The sequence below is a fragment of the Protopterus annectens genome, chromosome 2.part0 (assembly GCF_019279795.1).
Source record: "Protopterus annectens isolate FY-2018-M chromosome 2.part0, PAN1.0, whole genome shotgun sequence".
Taxonomy (NCBI): Eukaryota; Metazoa; Chordata; order Ceratodontiformes; family Protopteridae; genus Protopterus; species Protopterus annectens.
In genome coordinates, this window is record NC_056728.1 from 32,270,095 (window position 1) to 32,292,428 (window position 22,334).

Genomic DNA, 22,334 nt, shown 5'->3' on the forward strand with positions numbered 1-22,334 from the left:
ACTGGTCAAAATTTAGGTAACTGTCCAGATAAGTTCCGAAAACCCAAACAAGTCTATTCTTAAGGTTTTATTGTCATCATAGTTGTTCTCCTGAGGTAGATGACTTCCAAAGGATACAATAATGCATTTACTGGCATTTCATTTTGATCCATTATTGTGGCACCAGTTGTTTGGGACAAACCGTCCAGTAGGATGACTGTGTAATTTGGGGTTCAGTGACTGCTCCTAACTTGTAGTCATGTGCAAACTTAGTCATTCAGAGCCCTTTGGTATTGGCTTTTACTTCAGAAAAGTAGATGTTAAAACAGGAGAGGCCCCAGCACAGAACCCTGGGGACTCCACCAGTAGCTCATCTCTTTCTGGAGGTAACTTTGTAACTTTGCTTTCTTGCATCTCATCTGTGAGCCATGTGGCAATCCAGTAGGTGACCATAGTTTATTCCTAGTTTATTTAGCTGTTCTACAATGCCTGAGTGGGGGATTGTGTCAAAAGCTTTAGCTAAGTCGAGGTATGCAATGTGTACCATTTTGCTTTCCTATATTGCATTGGTGACCTTTGCAAAAAAGTACATTAGATTTGGTAAGCATGACCTGCCCTTGACAAATCCAAACTAAAATGGAAACAGTATTCGGAGGGTTGCTGTTTCCTAATAAGGCTTTCCATGGCTTTGCATATTAGGCTGGCCAGACAAAGTAGATTTTGTGTTACTGTCCTTTGGGAAATGCTACAGTACTTAAATTTGGTTTTATACATTGCTTATAATTTAACTGACTGTTTTTAGGAATTTTTTCATAAAATGTGTATTTCCTTAACTTGCAATGTTCTTTAACTAACTGAATTTCACTTGCACACACAAAATTATTTACATAAATTAACTTTGCTGGTTTCACATAAATCATTATTTACTTAAATTACTTACATTTGCTATGGGTCTTGGGGTGATATCACCTTCACTGGAATTCTTTGCTATGTTATCATAATGCTTATGTCAGGTATGCCATATAAAAGAACTATGACTTTATATGGGCAACCAAACATATCCTCTAGGTATGTCTTGAAACAACTGGTAATGTCTGCTAATATGCTGTGTGCTGGATAGGAGTTATGTACCTCCACTAACACAACCACACCAGGTTCACTGGATCATATGAGAATATTAGGCTAACTGTCATGAATGGTAATTATAAGGCTAGCTAATAAGCTGAGATCAGAATCAAACCCAATACTTTGTGTCTGAGGTGAAAACCTTAACCGTTGTGCTCAATCGACCCGCCACCCCCAATGTTTTGCAAATGACTGTATGTTGCTGTGTTTTCACACATGCTGATACAATATCTTAAGGTGATCCTTCTACATCCCCCTTCCCCAGTGTTTTGCTTTCCTGCCTCCCCACCTCACTTGTCAACTTTCCAGACTGCGCCCCCCCCCCCCTTCGTAAAATCCTGGATCCGCCACTGAGTACCTTGTTTTTCCTTCCTTTTCTAAGCCTTCAATAATGTAGTAATAGTTGACCTACTAAAAATTCTCGAGTACAGGGATATTCAGAATTACTGCTATAACAACCTAATTTTAAAACCTTCAGTCACCATACACGCTGTTCCGTTCGGCAATAAAACGTAAACACTGTTACAAGAACGTAATATTCAGACCATAGATCACAAGGTGAACTTCAGAAAACATAAAAATCTTTAATTCTGAACCAAAGTGAGCGCTTTCGCCGACAGGCTTCTTCAGACTTCAATAAAATTACATGAGAACAAGCTCTTTAAAAGAACTATCTTGACTTCTGATTGGTTACAAGATTAGCAAACTTGGCGCTTAACAATTTAAAGTGCTACGTACATTACTTTTCGTACAAGTGCATGTTAAAACTCCATATATAAAAAAACAAAACTCTCTTTGTACTATGTAATACGGTACTACAAAACTGATGTATAGTTCAAATACATGTTAAAATTTCACATATAAAAGATCCATTATTAAGCTCATACTATTTAATACAATTTCATAAAGCTGATATACTATGCAAATATTTTAATGTATATTATAACATTAATTATGGTAGATGGTAAGTGCATGGAATGAATGATGAGTACATGAAGTATAAGGGACACAATGAACTCTCAAAAACTACGCACAAATACAATATCTAATGAAGAAGAGTCAAAAACAACTCCTTTCATTATGATGGCTCCATCTCAAAGACTTAGCTATATATATGTAGGGAAATATATTCACTTGTGTCTGCGTAATCTCCTACTTTTAAGGAAGGGTTTAATCTGGACCTTGTCATTGAGGCCGGGTGGTTCTTCTGCACGCCATCTAATTATCCACCTCGTCTCACATTCTAAAGTGCGGTTGACAAGGTCACCTCCTCTAAAACCCTGTGTAAGTTTTTGAATAACAAAAAAACTGAAAATATGATCTTGTCCTGCCAATTTACAATGCTTAGCCAAGGCATTCACCTCTGAACCTATCCTAATTTGATAACAATGCTCCCTTATACGTTCTTTTAAGGTACGGTTCGTCTTCCCAATGTAATAAGCAGGACATAAACTGCAGGTTGCTACGTAAATAACGTTTCTGCTTTCACAATTGGTATTAGTATGGAAATAATAAGTGCGACTTGTTGTAGGGTGTGTAAAAGAAGTATCTGTATTAATATAAGGACACTGGTTACATTTTCCACAGGGCTCTGTGTTAACATCCACTCCTACTTCCTGTGGATTGTTAGTAACATATCTTGGTTTACATAAAATGCTCTTCAAATTTGGATGGTTCTTATATGTAATATTTGGTTTAGGACCTAAAATTTTACATACCTCCCTATTTATTACGCTGGTTCCTGCCTCCGCTGGTGTGCTACTCTGCATTTGGATTATTTTTAATTTTAAAACCTTCTCAAAACTATTCCTGACACTGCAGCTTATGTTAAAGCATCCACAACATCAAATGCACAGTTCAGTGTATGCACTCCTATCTTATCTACTGTTACAGCTAAGTTTTCGATTTTGTGAGAGCTATAACTATCAGGAATATACTGCAAAGTATGTTAAAATTGATATATGAAATAATCGTGCACTTCCTTTCCTACAGTCTTAGCCTTATAACACTAGTTAACTGGCTTTACAGCATTAAAAATATCACATTTTATTAACTAATGAACATACCCAGTCTGTTTTCATTTTTATTTATTTCTGCTACTAGTAGGCATGACATTTTAAAAATAAGAAACTAAAATAAATATAATGTACCTCAAAGTTGGCATCTTGTGAATTTTATTAAACATCCTATCCAGCCTTTTTAGGATGAGAATAAGTGCAGGTCTCACAGCTTCTGAGGTCCAATCTGTAATGGGCAGCATTTCCATGATGTACCTTCGTAGGCCACGGCTCTCCATAGTCTGGGTGTCATAAGGAGCCAGCTTCAGCAGGGAATGCGCTATTTCAGCCAACCTTAAACACAGGAAGAATCTCACAATGTAAATCAGATTTCAAAACTAAAAGATACCATTACATACTGCAGAGCAACGCAAACAGCCCCTAAATCCAAAATATGACAAAATATTAAAAAGCAAACTAAATGAACTTTCTAAAATGAAAAATTAGATGGTTTCTGAAAAAAAGAAGTTATGTACTTGCCATAACATTCCATCTGAATTGTTGATTTTTATTTGTCTTCAATCTGAGGGACCCAGATCCGGCTCGGCTGCATACTTCTGCTTCGGATCCAAGTTCCAAGCTCTTCCCCTACCCATAATGCCCCTGTCTCCCTCCTCTCCTCAGATCAAGTTTATTGGAGAACAGCAGCACCCCAGATTAAAACAATATGCCAATTAAACTGGCATGACCCACAAAGAGCCTAGCAAGGGGAAAAAAATAAACCAGCCACAATAGAGGGGCTAACACTTTTTCATCCAGTCCATTACGCAGCCCATACAAGGCAGGGGGAAGGAGGGAGGGACAGCTGAAGACAAATGAAAAATCAACAACTCAGATGGAATGTTATGGTAAGTACATAACTTCTTTATCTGAAGTTGTTGTGTTCATTTGATCTTCAAACTGAGGGACAGAGTCCCCAGCTACCTCAAAATACATTCACTCGCGGCACTCCTTCAAATGGAGAACATCGACATCTGTGCAGTGACAGAGACCTGGTTCAAGGCTCCAGTGAGCACCCCTGCATTACCAGGCTATAATTCATACCACACCTTTCGGCCACCTAACCAGATCGGAAACACTAAAGGCGGAGGCGTGTCCATATTCATTAAGGATATCCACACCTCCAGGCTAGTTACTCAGCATAATGCATCCAAGATTATCCAAGTGCAACTAACTCTGGGCAAGACAGCAATCCAAACTGTAACTTGCTACAGATCCCCTGCCATGCCCCAAGATTCCTACTCCTCATTTCTTGATACACTGTAAAATATTAGGGTACAACCCAACACCCTAATAATGGGGGATTTCAACTACCCCACCATTAACTGGGAAAACTACTCATGTACCAACTCTTTTGCTCAACGTTTTCTGGAATTCATAAATTCCAATGCCTTGGATCAACTTATTCACACCCCCACCAGGGGCAAGCAATATCCTAGACCTGGTCATTACCAACATGGGCGACCAGTGTTCCACACCAGAGGTCAGTTCCTCATTGGTCAGATCCAACCACAAGCTAATCACCCTAGACACCCACATCCCGAAACCACAGTAAAAGATTTTTCCAAAGCCAACTTCACACTTCTTAAGACAGAAAAGGCAAACTTCATGACACTCATGCAGACGGACAAGTGAGGTACGACTACTGAATCCTACACAAATGCACTTTATAAGCACTTTCACAAGTGCATGGCTCATGCTTTCCCTAACAGAACCAAGATGCTATACTCCAAAAAAAAGAAAGCCAATCTGGTGGCCCCCTGCCATAAACAAACTCTACAACAGAAGAAACTGTTGCAAAAAAGTAAAATTCCATGATTGGAGGAACTCCCTGGTCAGCCTCAGTAAGAAACTCAGATCCCTCATGAAATCTTCCAAAGCTAGTTACAAAAACAAAATTGCCACTGTTTCTAAAGACAACCACAAAGCATTCTATAGCTATGTCAAGAATCTTAATGGCAACACTCAGATCTGCTCTGAGTTAGAGCACAATGGCGTTAAATATACAGAAGCAACTGATATTGCCAACATCTTGGCAGATAGGTTCAGTGCTAACTTTACCCCCCCCCCTCTCACCCCCTAAAGGGCCCATCTTTATACCGGAAGAATGCAGAGTTCCTGTAATCACGGCTGCATCTCTAAAGCCAAGAATACAGACACAGCATCTATGGGACCTGACAACATCCCAGGCTGCGTTCTACACCAACTACAGAATGAACTCGCACCCCACCTAAGCACCATGTTCAACCATAGCCTCACCTCAGGCTTTGTGTCCACTGAATGGTGCACAGCGACGGTTATCCCACTCCACAAAGGGGGAGCCACCACAGACCCCAGGAACTACTGCCCCATTAGCCTAATGAGCCTGGTCTGCAAGGCCATGGAACTTATAAACAAAGACATTGGTAATCTCCAAACTCTAGACCCCACCCAGTTCGGGTTTGTAAAAGGCAGATCATGTCTCCTAAACCTGATAGACTTCTTTGAAGCAGTCACCAAAGCCGTAGACGAGGGTAAGGTGGTTCACACAGACTATCTAGATCTCGCCAAGGGTTTTGACACCATTCCCCACTCTGGAATTATACATAAACTCACTAAACAAGATATAAATCCCTATGTCACAAGATGGGTTGCCAACTGGCTCACTGACAGAACCCACACTGTGAAAGTGGCAGACTCCAAATCCGACTTCAGACCAGTGACAAGTAGAGTACCACAGGATTCAGTCCTGGGTCATCTCCTGTTTGTTATCTACTTTTCTGAAGTACAGGCGAACACAGAAGGTCTCTGGCTAATGAAGTTCGCAGATGACTGCAAACTAGGAGCCATAATCGAAACTCCTAACAATGTGAACATCCTACAAAAAGGCCTCACTGAGACAGATGGCTGGTGTCAAACCCATGGCCTCAAGCTCAATGCCAAAAAGTGCATTGTCATCTCATTTGGTAAAAACTCTGTACCCATGAACTACCACATAGGTGGTTGTCTACTTAACACCGAAAGTGTGATAACAGACCTTAGGATACAGGTAGACAGTAGTCTCTCCTTTGATAATCACAGTGCCACAGTAGTCATGAAATAATTCTACGTGGCACACCTCATCACAAAAGGTTTCTCATCCAGGAAAAAAAGAGGTCATTGTTCCCCTCTACTCATCACTCATTAGACTCATTATAGAGTACAACACCCTTTTTGGTATGTACATCACAAGACATCTACAACAACTAGAAAGGCCGCAGAAATACCTCACAAAGAGGATTACTGGCCCCAAACAGATGCCCTATGCAGACCGTCTCACAAAACTCCAGCTTTACTCCGTCGCATATTGCCTACTCAGAGGCGATCTCTGCTTAACATACAAATTCTATGTGAAACCCAGAGCTGTTGGACATGTTCCACTTAAAGAAATCCCAATCCCTCCGAGCTACATGCTCAAGGAACCTAAACCTTGTCACCACAACAAACAGAACATGCTGAAGGGATAGTTTCCTGTCCCAGAGACTTCCCAAACTCTGGAACAAACTACCTATTCTATATCAAACAAAGCTCCTCATTAGCACTCGTCAAGAAAAATCTTGATGATTGGATGGAAAATAGGAAATTCACCCTGGGGATCACCTCTGTGGCTCTGCTCAACAGCGGCACAAGAAAATAATTTTCTTTGGTGGCGAAAGCCAGGGTACCTTTTTGGCTAGGCTTATATAGGCCCTAGGGTCAACAGCCTAGTACCCACCTATGAACCAGTAAACCCTGGGAGGTCCTCATGGAAAGATATTCCAGAGCACGGATGAACTAATGGATGCCCTGCCCCCGGAAATCACAGTTGCCTGTGAACATCAGCAAGTGTAACTTGTACTCTCCCTTATTCTGGAAATTTGGAATGAAAACTGGCAAATTGATAACCTGGTTAATATTAGACTCTGATGTCGGAAGCCCTCACTATCATGGGAACTGGAGCAGCCAAACCGTGAGCTTCAGGCTGACTAATTCTGGGTAAGGAATCCCAGTGGGATGTGTGATCAGATCCGAAACCAGATCTAGTGTCCAAGGTGGACACACTGCATGAGACCACAGAGAGGTGAACCAAACTTGGTGTGGTCAGAAAGAGACAATGAAATCACTTAGCTCCCTAGTCGTCGAGCTTTCTGAATGAACTTGGACATTAGAGGAAGCGGAGAATAAGTATACAGTAGACCAGAGGGGCAAGCATGAACTACAGATTCTCTGGGGCGCTCCTCCAGAGGGGGGTTCAGAGCGAAATACTCGCTGTACATTGCATTAGAAGGAGAGGCAAAGAGATTGTAGCAAGGCTAACCCCACTTTAGAAAGATCTGTCCTGCTACTGAAGGATTCAGAGACCACTCGTAAGGTATCAGAATAGACATTCTGAGCATGTCCACTAGTATGCTGGACCTCACAGGAATGTGCATTGATACCAGAAAACAGCCAGTGGAGATTGCCCACTCCCACAATCTCATGGCTTCACGACAAAAGAGATAAGATCTGGTCCCCCCCTTTCTGATGAACCAGACTGCTGACATATTGTCCATCTGTATGGCAATAGTCCCAGAGGAAGAAAGTTATGTAGAGCATGCAATGCTAGAAGAACTGCCCCCAACTCCAGGACATTGATATGCAGATTGGTCTCCAGAGAGGACCACGTGCCTTGGACAGTCCTACCCATACAATGCCCCCCCCCCCCCGAGCAGGGAGGCATCCGTGGGGGAGTGAAGAAGAAACGGACAACCCTGAAGGAGGGCATGGGATAGAAGCCAGCAAAGAAGTGCGTCCTTGCAAACATGAGACAACTGAACAGGATGTGACAAGGGAAGGTCTAGCCAAGACCACTGAAGAACTCTCACATGAAGACATGCAATCGGAATGAGAGTGATCGTGGCCGCCATGGACCCCAACCCCTGAAGAAATGAACCCACTGGAGGGGGTCTGGTTTGAAAAATGTAACTCATATGATATCAGAGTGGTAACAGTCTGTCCAGAGGTTGAAACACCCTGCCCTGGGTAGTAACTATCCAAGCCCCTATGAAATTGAGAACCTGCATTGATGCCAGTAGAGATTTGTTTAGATTAATGGTTATACCCAGGTATTGAGCAGTCTGAAGAAGATCCCTGGCTTGAATAAGTTGATGCCTGGAGGGAGCAGAAAGGAGACAATAGTCCAGGCAGGGGAAGACCTGAAACCCCTATAGCCACAGGTGGGCCACCACTACAGCCATCAAATTGGTTCACACCCGGGGAGGGGGGCAGAGGTGAGCCCAAAAGGGAGAGCTCTGAACTGAAAATGACTGGCTCCTGGGCGGAACCCCACTTTAGAAAAATCTGTCCTGCTACTGAAGGATTCAGAGACCACTCGTAAGGTATCAGAATAGACATGCTGAGCATATCCACTAGTATGCTGGACCTCCCAGGAATGTGTATTGATACAAGAAAACAGCCAGTGGAGATTGCCCACTCCCACAATCTCATGGCTTCACGACAAAAGGGATAAGATCTGGTCCCCCCCTTTCTGATGAACCAGACTGCTGACAAGAGTGCTTGTTCATCTTGATATGATAGTATGCGTTTTGGAGGTGCACCGATCACATCCAGTCGTTCATAGGTTCATACTAGGCAATCTGCCCTAGGGCATTTATAAGCCTAGCCAGAATGTGTTTGGCTTTCGCCACCCATTTTAAATTTATTTTGCTATGCCCTTTTTCGAGGTTAGTATACTGTGCCTCTGTCTAACAGTAACACAGAAGTGATACCCGGGGTAAACCTACGATCTCCCATCCACTCATCAAGATTCCTCTTGAAGAGAGTCAATGAGGGACTCTGCCTAACCTGGACTGGGATTTTATTCCAGAGTGAAGGGAGCCTCTGGGTTATGAATCTGTCCCTCCAGCATGTCCTATTTATTTCAGTGCTGAGGTTCAAGTCTCTCGAGCGCGTAGCTAGATGGGATTTGGATTTTCTGAGGTGCAGCATGTCCATGTCTGCAGGAAGGGCAGAATGGATTGAAGGGTGACCATCTGGAATTTCATCTTGGCAACTGACAGGTTCAGGGTTGAAAGATTCAGAATGGGTCTTAAGTCCCCTGTTTTCTTCTAAAAAGGATCTGGAATAAATGCCTGATCTGGATTGGTCTAAGGGGATGAGCTGGATGACTTGTTTTTCAAGCAGCATGGAAATTTCTATGGCTGCCTGCTCCCATTATGCAGGTGGAATGTCTGGGAAGTGTTTGGGAGGCACTGGGGGATGAAAAAAGAGGTTTGAGTATCCTCTGGATATTATCTGCAAAACCCAATGATCATCAGTGATGGACTCCTAGGCTATTGGGTACAGAGACAGGCATCCCCTGACTGCCTCCAAAGAGCAGCAGTCAGGTAACCCTTCAGGGCTCCTGCGAGGGTCTGCCCAGGAAGGGATACCGAGACCCTTGGTTCCTCAGGCCCCCATGCCATTAGGGCGGCGTCTATCATATCCCTCTCTGCCTGTGAGGGAAGGCTAATCCCGAGTGTCCTGGGAAGAGCCTTGAAATTTCCGGGACCGCATCTTCTTAACCCCATGTTGATTCCTAGCAAAGGATCGTTGCGTGGTGGTGAAGCGGATCCCGACAGCAGACAAAGTCTTCTGGTCCTTCTCGCTCTGGACTAAGGTATCCCGAACCATTTTGCCAAACAGGGTGAAAATATCCTAAGAAATGTTCGTGAATGATGCTTTGAAGGGCTCAGAGAAAGTACAAAGCCGGAGCCAGGCATGACAACTGATGAGTAAGCTTGTTCCAGTAGCCCTAGAGGCACATTCTGTAGCTTGTGATAGGAGCCTCATGGAAGTATTCTAAATAGATGTAAGAATGGCCATACGGGAGGAGAAAGTACAGTTGTATACACTTACCATAGATGTAGATGTTCCACTGTATTCACTGTTGCAGTAATCACACTTAGGTTATTTGCCTGCAAGTAGCCCTCAGTCGGCCCGAATACCAGAGTCTTGGGATTTCTGCGTCAGATGCTGTCGCCTCTTCCATGACGTCAGGTCATCAGGGGTATAAAACATGCAGCCGACGCCATTACATCAGTTTTTCTTGCCCCAGATGTCAGGAGACCCCCAAAAAGGAAGCAATTACATGGTGTGGAACACCTCCAGGAAAAAGTAAATACCACTGCCATAGGTTATGTCCAAAAAGAGGATAGGTAGAAAGTATAGAAAAAATCAGGGGGCAGGAGGGAGGGTAACCAGGACTGCAACAGTGAATACACACGAACATCTACATTTATGGTAAGTGTACACAACTGTACTATGTTCTTCGTGTTTCACTGTTGCAAGTCATCACACTTGGGTTGATTCCCAAAGCTGAGGAAGGGTGGAGGCAGTCAAAAATTATTAGGGCTGGCTAGCACGCCTTGCAAAACTGCTGTGGCAAATCCAGCTCTGGATTTCGAAAAGATAGGTAAGTGGTAATGCTTAGTGAAGGTGTGTACAGAACTCCAGGGTGCAGCTTCCAGGATGTCCCCGGTAGAGACTCCCCCTGGGAAATGCTGTAGAGGTTGAGGTAGCCCTAGTGGAATGAGTTCTGATCCCCTGTGGGGTAGGTTTTCCATGGTGTTTGTATCAGAAATGGATGCAGTGTGCTATCCATTTGGAAATGGTGTGCTTTGAAATGGTCTTGCCCTCTGCCCCTGTAGCAAAGCTGACTAGTAGCTGGTCAGATTTTCTGAAAGGTTTGGTCCTGTCAAGGTAGAACCTGAGCTGTCTGTGCATGTCCGAGGAATGCAGGATCCTTTCCCCTTTATTCTGAGGATTAGGGAAAAAGGTTGGCAAATGGATGGATTGATTTAAAGCCACACTGGATACCACCTTGGGCATAAATGATGGGTTAGTCCTGATGGAAACCCTGTCAGCATGGAAAACAATGAAGGGTTCCACAGCCATTAGTGCCTGTAACTCAGACACTCTTCTTGCTGAAGTGATGGCTAGCAGTAAGGCTGTTTTCCAAGAGAGGATTTTTAACTCTGCTGTAGCAGCAGGATCAAAGGGGGGAAGCGTGAGTTTCTCTCGTACAAAGTTAAGGTCCCAGGCAGGGGTGGGAGCTCTCCTCAGGGGCCTTAAATTGTTAGCTCCTCTCAGGAACTGTTTGATGAGAGAGTGAGAAAAAAGAGGTGGCTCACTATTGTAAAGAGCTGAGATGGCAGAGGCATGAATCTTAATTGATGAGAAGGATAGGCCTCTATGGAGCAGCTCTGCTAGGTAATCTAGTATCAGAGGTAAGGTGGGCATGGCTGTGTCCTTTCCTTGAGACTGGCTCCAAGAAAAATATCTTTTCCACTTTTCCGAATAGGATTTCCTAGTACTAGGCCTTCTGGCATCAAGGATGACATCCAGCACCTGTTTGTTGAGGGTTGCTGGTGGTGTATTCAGGGGATAAGCCAGGCTGCAAGGTTCAGGGATTGCAACTGTGGATGCAAAATCTGTCACTCCTGCTGGGACAGCAGGGAGGGGGTCTGATGTAGGTGCCATGGTGGTACTGCTGTCAGACTGCGTAGGAGTGGGTACCATTGCTGGCATGGCAAGTCTGGGGCAATAGGAATTGTCCATGGTCTGTCCTGTTTGATCTTGAGTAGTACTTGAGAGAGGAGGAGCAGAGGGGGAAAGGCATAAATTGAGAGTTTTTTCCATGTAAAGGATAGGGCATCCACTTTCCACGCTTTGCTGTGAGGGTTTCTGGTGCAAAATTTGCTCAATTGATGGTTTTGTGGGGAGGCAAAGAGGTCCACCTCTCGTGTCCCCACCTGTGGATTAGAAGTTTGAATGAGTTGCATTCCAGTTTCCACTCTGTGGGTCCAGTAGATTTCTGCTTAAGTCGTCTTCCAGTGAATTTTGTTTGCCAGGCAGGAATTGAGCTTGCAGGTGCACTTGGTTGCTCAAGGCCATGTTCCACAGGGCCATGGCTAACCTGCAGAGTGGGTAGGAATGGGTTCCCCCCTGCTTGTTTATGTACCACATAACTGTAGTGTTGTCTGTCTTTATCAGGAGTTGTCCTGAAAGGATAAGGTATTTAAAGGCTGTCAGAGCATTCTGTACAGCTAACATTTCTTTTTGATTGATATGCAGATAAGTTGTCGTGGGCTCCATTTTACCTGAATGCATTTGACTGCCATGTGAGTCCCCTCCCCCCAAGCATAGTCTGATGCATCTGTTGTCAGGGTTTGGGTGGCGAGGGGGTTGAGTGAAAGGAAGTCCCTTGTTGTGGTTGCATGCCTCTGCCCACCAAAGGAACTCTGCCCTTAGGCAAGGGATGATAGGAATCACTGTTTCCATGTCATGAGAATGTTGACACTAGAGATTTTTTAAGCACCACTGAAGTTTCCTCATATGCAGTCTTGCATATGGAATTAGTAGAATGCATGAAGCCAAGAACCCTAGGGCTTGCAGTATTTTTCTTGCAGACAGCAGGGATTTGGTGGCCATTAGTTTGAAGTAGTTTGTCAAATACGCCTGTTTTTCTTGAGTAAGGAATGCCATCTGGGAAGTTGTGTTCAAGCTTGCTCCCAGGAATACAATCTTTTGGCTGGACACCAGTTGTGATTTCTTTTCATTTTTGGTGTACCCCAGAGAAGTTAGGAGTCTCTTTACAAATGGACCAAAAGCTCCAAATAAAAGTTTATTGTACAGCTCTGCAGCTCAAAATACTCTTAATCAGCTCACAAAATAAAAACCGAAGCAATTCCTCTGTAGACCAAAAACACATTAATCTCAAGCGCTTGAGATTAATGTGTTTTTGGTCTACAGAGGAATTGCTTCGGTTTTTATTTTGTGAGCTGATTAAGAGTATTTTGAGCTGCAGAGCTGTACAATAAACTTTTATTTGGAGCTTTTGGTCCATTTCTAAGTCCTTTTTTACCTGGTTGGTAAGACTGTTTCGTGTCGGTGGTCGCTTTATTAGTCTCTTTACAAATGCCAGGTGCTGAAGTAGCAATTCCTGACTGTCCACCTGAATCAGGCAATCGTCCAAGTATGGGTAAATTTGAATATTTCTCTGCCTGCAGTATGCAACGGCTGGAGCTAGGCACTTTGTGAACACCCTGGGTGCAGTAGATAAGCCAAAGGGAAGTGCAGAGAACTGATAGTGCATAGAGCCTGCCCTGAACCGTAGATATTTCCTGCAAGATTCCCTTATGGGGATGTGCAGATAAGCTTCTTTTAAGTCTAGAGTGACTAGCCAGGAGTCCTTGGTTAGCACAGGAAGAAGCTGTTGCAGTGTAAGAATTTTGAATTTTGGGACCACCAGGAAAGTGTTGAGAATTGACAGATCCAGGATAGGGTGCCAAGAGCACTCTTTTCTGGGCACTAAAAACAGTCTGGAGTAGAAACCCTGTCACCTTTGCCCTGTTGGAACAGGTTGAATAGCCCTGATACCAAGAAAAGAAAGTACTTGCTTTAGAGCCTCTGCTCACTGGATTGGAGAAAGGTCTGGCATCCTGCTTGGGGTTGGTAGTGAGTGGAAGTAGAATCTGTATCCCTGGGATACAATGTTTAGGACCCATCGGTCTTGGGTAATGGACATCCAGATTTTTGCATGCAGGGTGAGTTTTCCTCCTAGCAGTGCAAGTACTTGGGCATGGCTGGGAAGGATGATAGACAAGTCATTGTGAACTTTTTCCATAAGGGGGTGGCTTACCACAACCTGTTTTTGAGGTGGGAGCACTCCATTGTTTAGATCTCTGCATACCCAGAGACTGTAGTCTTGGTCTGCTGCTCCTGGGTTTGGACTGAAAAGGCCTAGTAGGGACTGGAAAGGACCAGTTTTTAGAAGGCCAATGCCTACTGAATCTAGGTAGTAGGACCTGTAAGAAATATTTAACAGTTTTCATAGATTTAGCTTTTTCCTCCATCTTTTTAAGAACTTCTTCTGCTTTAGTATCAAACAAACGTTCCTTGTTTAATGGAGCATCTAGTAATTTTGCTTTGACATGGTCTGGCAAGATTTTTTCCTTCAGCCAAGCATGCCTTCTCAGTACAGACCCATTAACAACAGCCCTGCAAGATGCTTCTAAGGCACCAAAGCCACACTGCAAAGTATGTTTACCAACTTGGTTTGCAGAATGCATTAACTCTTGTAAATCGTTGTTTTCTGTACAATCTGGAAGCAACAACATTTTTTGTTTAATTAGTCCCATAATATGCTGCTGGTACTTCAACATGTGAAACTGGCAATTCAAAGCCCTGATGGCAAGAGTTGCAGAGGTATATACGTTCTTACCCCATCTGTCTAAAGCTCTAGAATCCCTGTCCGAAGGGGTAGGGTTTTTAGCTGTAGTAGCCTTAATGCCTGTAGGTCCCTGGGAAATGGTCTCTGGATCCGCAGTGGGATTCTTAAAGAGAAATTTGTGAGAGTCAGGTACTCTATAGTACCTGTCAGGCTTTTTAGGAGCTGATGGTAAAGTATCAGGAGTACGACTGGATTCCATGAAAACATCATCTACAATATCCAGGACAGGGGGTATAGCAAAAGGCCTGTGCTGAGGCAAGTCTAAAAATTCTCTGTGTCTCTTTTTGGACTGAGGGTAGTCCTGGCATTCCCAGTGGAAATGCTCTCTTAATGTATGCAAGGTTTCACCAAAAGAAAACTCCTCTGGAGGGGAGGCAGAGGGAATGGAATCCTCTGCATCTGAATCTTCAAAGGTAGATAAGGCTAAGTCCTGATAATCAGAGGGATCAGAGTCATCGGACTCATGGTCTGTAGAATCAGAAGGAAAATCATTTCTTTGTCTTTTAGAGGTGGAAGGCTGGCTTCCCCTAATTAAGGTTAAAAGGTCTTCAGCCATTCTCAGCATTTGATTCTGTGGCATGGGAGCTTGAGCATGTGATTTGGTTGTCAGTTTTCTAGGCGTATTGCGAACTCTGGGCCTGAGAAACTCTGTAGTTTTAGTTAAAAATGAAGTTGTCGGTGTAATACGAACATCGGAAGGTTGGAATACACCCTCAGAAGCCGGTGCCTGCACATTCCTCTTGAAGAGAGTCAATGTCCGGTCCCATCCAAGGTAAAAACATCCAAAGGTTCCATAGTCGAAGCATCTCGCGGCATACCAGACTCTGAATGGGTCTCAGCAGAGGCCTGCAAATCTGTAGACGCGGGTATCAGGGGCAGCGAAGGTGCCGCACTGAGTACCGGCAGACTGGCGACTAGCTTAACAGAAGCGTCATCGGCAGTTCTGGACCTATGCAGTCTGTCTCTGTCTTTATCCTTATGTTTTTTTTGGAAGATCGGTAGTCATTCAACCATTTCGAAATACAGAGAATGAGAGCGAAAGAATATGGTGACAAAGATAGCCTGACGATGAAGGTGTTAAACAAGGCACAAAACCGACAGTGAGGAACGTCGTGGCCTGGGCCTAAAGAGGTGACGCAGTGAGAATGAAAATCTCTGTGAGGTATTTGCTTTCCACAGACAAGACAATTGTTAACTTTTTCTGACATCAGTTAGAGCAAGAAAAAAGGATCCCCAACGGCGTACTTAGCTTTAGAAGACTACAGGTTTGAAACTCAAACAACGAAAATTTCAGGTAGCGGATGACCGGCACTTGCGAACTGCTTCTGCATCGGGCTCCCATGTGGCAAGAAAAGCTGATGCAATGGTGTCGGCTGTATGTTTTATACCCCTGACGACCTGACGTCATGGAAGAGGCAACAGCATCCGAAGCAGAAATCTCAAGACTCTGGTATTCGGGCCGACTGAGGGCTACCTGCAGGCAGATAACCCAAGTGTGATGACTGCAACAGTGAAACACGAAGATCATCACCTTTTTCTCCTCTGCCAACATGCACCCTGGGGCAGACTCAGTGACCTCTTTGACCAGGTCCCTCTGCAGTCTGATGACGTATGCCAAGCACACATAAGGGAAACATGACTGAAGTGCAAGTCCGCTTCCCAAAACGGTCCATGGCCCGAGACTCCCTGTCTGGAGGATGGACCTTAGAGTTCTTCTGTGCAAGCTCTTTCTTGGTGGCAGCTGCAACCACCATGGCATTGACCGGGGATCCTTTTGACCAATGCTGCCTATCTAAAGGAGGGTTAAATACTTTGTCCGGGCACCATATCTGGATCCTTCCATGCCCTAGATGATATCAGATCCACAATGGGATCCATGGGAGAGGACACCAGGAGGTAGAGGGTCCTGCGCCAAACACCTCCAAGAATACAAACTCATCCGGGTTGGGCTTTTGGGTAGAGCACCCACCATGTTGACAAAGGATCTCCATGATGTCTCCAAACGAAGGTGATCTGAGAGTGATCGAGGGGAACTCTCCCCTTCCTCCTAGTCAGCATCTTCCCTGAGGGACTCTGGTGGGGAGTCCAAGTGCCTCCTCCAAAGGGGCTCCTCAGGGGGAAATTCCAGGGAGGACTCGGAAGCCTCAGGAAGTCCCCTGGGGGAAACCTCCTGAGGCGAAGTGGCAACATGCTGTCCCTGAGGGGGCAGGATGGCAGACTCTGGCCCAGAAAGAGAGGGAGCATTGCCAAGGCCAGATCTGCTGCTCCCTGCACCAAGGGAAACGCCAGAGCCGAGCCTCCCGACGCCATAATTCCAAGAGGAAGAGACAACTCCAAAGGCCTTGAAGTCAATACTATCCCTTCAAATCCAATGCCGAGGCTTCAGCTCTGAGAGTTGGTTGGCTCCCAAAATGTCAGGGCCGAACCACTCAGGGCAACAGTTGGCATCGAGGTACCTGGAAACATTGGCGTCGACCCTTCGACACCAGGGAACCTTGGACCCAACAACTCTGAAACCAGGGGTGGGATCAGAGAAGGAGTAATCAGTATGAAGGAAGACTGTATGCCCCCAGCCCCAGAGGGGCACGGAGCAGGCAGGATTCCCAACTGAATCTGGGCCTGGATGAATTTCCCCATCATCCTGTCCACCTCAGCTTCAGACAGACTCTGACAGGAGCGGATGGAAGATGCAACCAACCTGCCAACCTGGGCTTGGAGTGGCACCGGGGAGAGGCCAAGAAGGGAGATTGAGCCAAAGTGACCTCCGGCTCCAGCAAGAAGTGAGGTGACCGGAGCTGAGGGGGGCTTGGGTTCGGATCTGGCAGGGTCTTGGTCGGGGGCTCAGCCACGAAAAGCAGTTGGGGGACCACTTTGTAGGCCCTCCTTATGGCGGTGCTGCTCCCCATCCACGGCCATCTTGACAGGCAGTTGAGTCCCAGTGGCCAGGGTGGAGGATGATGAAGTGATGGCCTCAGAAGATGGAGGGGAAAAGGAGCCTTTTAGAATTAGCTTATTTCTCCTGTCGATCAATGAGTGGGGGTTGAAGCCCGTGCAGATCGAACAGGAGGAATCTAGGTGGGACACACACAAGCATACCACGCACAGTGTGGCCATCTGAAGGGGGTAGTTTATGGCCACATTCTCCACATTTCCTGAAGCCCGGCTTTGGAGTCTCTGCCATGGCTAACAGGAAACAGATGCGCGTACACACTCACACTAACTAGAAGGAAGAGATAGGAAGCAAAGTTTTTTTTTTTTAAGCAAAAAACAGATGCCTGAGCACAAAGAAAGGGTAGGGAGAAAAAATGGTTAGGGAGAGAGTAGGAAAGAACCACAAAATTATCATTACCCACTGAGGTAACTCGGAGCTACAGGATCACACTGCTGTTTGAACACGCAGCAAACGAGATCTGGGAGAAAGAGGGAGATATGGGCATTATGGGTAGGAGAGGAGCTTGGAGCTTGGCTCCAAAGCTGAAGTTAGTGGCCAAGTCGGATCCCTGCCAGATCCGGGTCCCTCAGGTTGAAGATCAAATGAAATCAACAACTTCAGATCTAATATTTTACATGCATCATTACCTTATCATAAAGCTGTTGCACTATTTGTATTCAAAGGATACAATGCATTTCTCCAAAGAATGTTTAAAGGAATAGAACTCAAGTTGTGCATAAAAATAAGACCTTATGCATTAAACAATAGTTAGTACCTTGTTTATCACTACAGATTTTTGAATTTCACAAAGGCTTACAATACATGGGACTTAAATATTTAGTTGCTCGTGCTAAAGTTATGCTGACTTTAGTGAAATAGCAATCCATAGGCATAGTTCCTCCCAGTGATGCCAATGTAAATCAACAAAAGTTAGGAGGTCAAGCAACATCATTTAGGTGAATTACAGTCTCAACTTCCTCTGACATGCAGTTTAAGTTATCTGACAGGGCTCTAGAAGAAAGTCAGTGAAAGCCTGACAATAGCGGACAACAGTATAAGGGCATATTTTTTATTTGGCTTTTATTTGTTTGTTACTCACATAAGCTCATAAGGTGTACATGATCTTTCAGGAGTAGTTCAGAAGTTGTATTCATAGTCACGCAGCATGAAAGGCATCAAACTCAGAACTACCGGATGAGGGTCATTAGCATCATATAGCTTTAACCTTTTAAGCTACAGTGCCACATACAGTTTAAGATGACAGGGTGCACAACAGGACCAGAAATGGTTGAAACTCATTTTTCATGGTAAGCCTTTTGCTGGCTCTGAAGAGGGCAAAAATATAGTAGATGTAGACAGAAGTGGGTCACACTGTCTGGGCAAGTCATTTTAGGCATGACTCTACAAATGCCCACTCAGCATATTTAGGCACAACAGGGAACATGGGTATCTCTTGAAAAGTCGCCATGGCCTTGGTCTTGTTAAAACCTCATCTGCATTGCAGGGAATTACCAGTGGCATATTGTATTTCTCTTTACTCCATGCTGACAAACAAAAATGTGGAAATAAACATTTTTACAGTAGAGAAGTGCTGTTTGGCCCACTTAGTCCACCCATTTTACTATGTAAGATATAAGCTGTAGATCTAATTTAACCTAGAGCTTATTTTCCCATCATCATCATCTTACATTTGTTGCATGCATTTTTAATTCCTCAGTTCAACACAGACTCCTCACTGTCTTTTCTGTGAAAACATACTTTCTTGTACCTCCCTTTTTTTCAGCCTTGTAATGCTGCTTTTGTCTGGCTGGGTGGGATGTCCTGCAATGTGTAATGAGATATGGGTGAACTTCCAAAAATGGAACTGAATAGTCTCTGGATATTATCCTTCTTACACATCTATCTCAGGTGATGACAAACTATGAGTGTGGGATGATGGAAAGATGACCCACATCTGCCTCCAAAGTGTAGCAGTCAGGTAGACTTTCAGGGATTCTACAGCTTCCTGTTGGAAAAAAGTTAATGATATTCTTGCTTATGCGGACCTCCTCGGCCTCTTGGCCTGAGTCCATTGAAGAGGTCAGCTTTGCTACATTTGCTCCTGTCTAAAGGTGAATCAAACTGACATCTCAACTTCCAAACCCAGAGGGTACAAGGTTCTTTATGGTTTCTACTGTAACATCACTGAAGGACCTCATACTGGACTCCTACAGCAGAGAGAGTCTTACCATCTTGCTTACTCTTTTACAACTTTTCTTTCACCAATAAGCCAAACAAGGATGACCCATTGAAGGAAGCATTTGTGAAGGATGCTGTGAAGTTATCCACAAAGTCACAAAGGTGAAGTTAAATGTGACTTCTCATGGCTATACCTGCTGCCGTGGCTGCTTCATGTGCCACATTATGCATTAGGTGCATGAAGAGATTTGTAATGCCAGACATAGTGGTCAAGGTAGCTTTAAGTTGCTTCTTTTACTCCTTCGTGTGAGAGTTTTTCAAAGTTAATAACGCAGAGATAAATCTCTCTCTAAATCCTGTTCATATGAGTGGTACATTTCAAGGCATGCAGAACAAAGGTGCCCAAATCAAACCCCACTTTTCAAGTCAGTCCACTGCTCTACAACCTTACAATGAAGACAGAAATAATCTTTGGATAGTTCTCCTTTAGTAACTGTCACCACTATGATGGAGTCTACTGCAGATGACTTGGCATGGTGTTGTTGCTGCTTTGGTAGTGGGGGGGGGGGGTGAAGAATTTTTTTTAGGTTTACTGGGAATCATCTCACAGGTATCAAGTTCCAGAAAATACCTTATGACAACTAACTTGTTAGCTGACCAGGACATAAACTGTGTCATTCACAGGTCTCAAACAATACCTCATTGTTTTGACAAGGTGGTTCTGCAGGCTAAGATCTCACCTGGTGCATTAACTCTAACATTTTGCCACATTTGTTGTCTTCCAGAGGGGAATGGAGGAACCCACTTTATCTTCTGCACTGGTATCTTCTGTAGGAGACTCTGACTGTAAGTCAAGGTGTTTTTTCTTGTACATCTTCTTTCTTAGCAGCTGAGAGGATAAGTCACCTGAATCCTCACAGGACCTCATCTGCTCCTGAGCTGCCAGTTTGGAACAGAAGGGTCAAGGGGTGGAACCATGGCCAGTGAAATCTGTGGATCCCCTATGTTGGTGGAGGAAATTATCCTTCACAACACCTGGAAGGCTGAGCCAAACTCTGTTGGGTCTGAAGAGATCCCCTTACTGACAGATCCACTTCTCCCTTTGTTGGATCAGATGCCATCATAGGAACAACCTCTGGACCCTGGAAGGTGGTCATTTCCAATTAGGGAAATGAAACCGAGGAGTCAAAGGCCGATGACCCCGACACCACCAGCCAAGCTGAGAGAAGCAGTTCAGCCAATGGAACTGGAGCTGCTAATACAAATCCATGAATCCAAGACTCAAACAGGTCCAAGAAAACCAGAGTTGGGGGAGTCAGAAAGAATTCCCTTGGAGTGAAAGCTGCATGAAGAGCAGACCCCTGGGCCACAGTATCCAGAAGGAGCAACCTGAGCTGAACTGCGGACAGATAAAACAGCAATAATGGTGTTGATTTGGCCACATCCAATTGCTTTCAGAGCTAAGGGTAATGGAATGACCCCATCTCAATGTGCAACCTAAGGAACTTCTGCATCAAACAATCTAAATCAGCCTCAGATGTACTTCTATAGTAAATGAAGAATTGGACAGGAGCTGAAGAAATTCTAGAAACAGGACATTCCAGTTTCCCACAGTTTTTGGTGGAGAGTCATAAATACGGATGGGATCTACAAGCTCTAGATCTGGTGGAGGAGTGAATGCAGGAGTATACATAGGGGTCCAAACTCTGTGTTCTTCCAGCTTTGGAACTTTTGTGTGTAAGGACAATGTCAATGAACCTCTAGGCCTCTGTTTTGGATCAGATTATGTGGTTTTCCATGACTTATATGAAGCCTTTTTTCATTGTTGTTTCCTTTTCCAGTGGCAGGAATCTCTCAACCTCTTAGAGCAAAAAATCTGGACAAAGCCTAAAATGATGGGGGGACAAATAGGGACAGATTTTAAATATTGCTCTTACAAACTTAGAAAATTGATAGAATAATAGGTTTTGCATTAGTATGAATTTTCTGAAGGACGTGGAGCCTTCAACTCAAATGTTTTTCATTATTTAATTACTTTAATCCTCAGCTTTTTGCCAGAAAAGTACAGATTTTAGGAGGGACACACCAAAAATATGAGGCAAAAATCTAGACATTCTGCAAAAATTTGTACAGTTGAGAGGTGGCAGGAGACCTTTACCAAACAGCTTACTTCTGCTGTCTTCTAATGCTCTGAGCCAGAGAGCCACACAGATATCACTGATAGCAGACAAACGAGCAACTCATAAACATACCACATACAAATTGTGGAGGTCTTGTGGCAAACATTTGTACCCGCATTTTGGCAGTTTCTTAAAGCTCATCTGTTTCTCCATATTGAAAAGCAAACAACTGACCAGGAAGCCAAAGAACACAGCAAGTGAATCCAACAATGGTAAAAACCACTCCCACTAAAGGATTGTTTCTTTCTACAACAACTGCAAACTGGAGTGATTTTTACCACTGTTGGATTCACTTGTGGTCTTTGGCTTCCTGGTCAGTTGTTTGTTCTTTGCTTGGATTTCTGTTCCAGTTCCAGGTACTTCTCAATTTTTTTGTGGTTTCTCTCCATATTGGACAAGCCTAAAATGGGTGGCAATTAATCCACAGATTAAATTCTTCTAGTCACAATTTAACTCTTAAAGAACCAGGACTCTAATGGTACAGAGGAATTAGGCAGGACTACACCTTAAATAACTACAAATAAGATTTCTACCCTAAGCAATTATATGAAACACCAAATGTGTTAACTATATCATAATGAAGTACAAACAAGATTTCTATCTTAAGTAATTGT

At 44.1% G+C, this 22,334-nt stretch overlaps 1 protein-coding gene across 1 annotated transcript in view; it reads right to left on the reverse strand.

Annotated features, from left to right (window-relative positions):
- Positions 1 to 22,334, reverse strand: part of UNC80 (unc-80 homolog, NALCN channel complex subunit) — a 5,631,640-nt gene that overhangs the window by 899,128 nt on the left and 4,710,178 nt on the right. Inside the window, exon 52 of the mRNA XM_044060513.1 lies at positions 3,255 to 3,455. Coding sequence (XP_043916448.1) covers positions 3,255 to 3,455 — 201 coding nt within the window. The remainder of the gene's footprint in view (positions 1 to 3,254; positions 3,456 to 22,334) is intronic.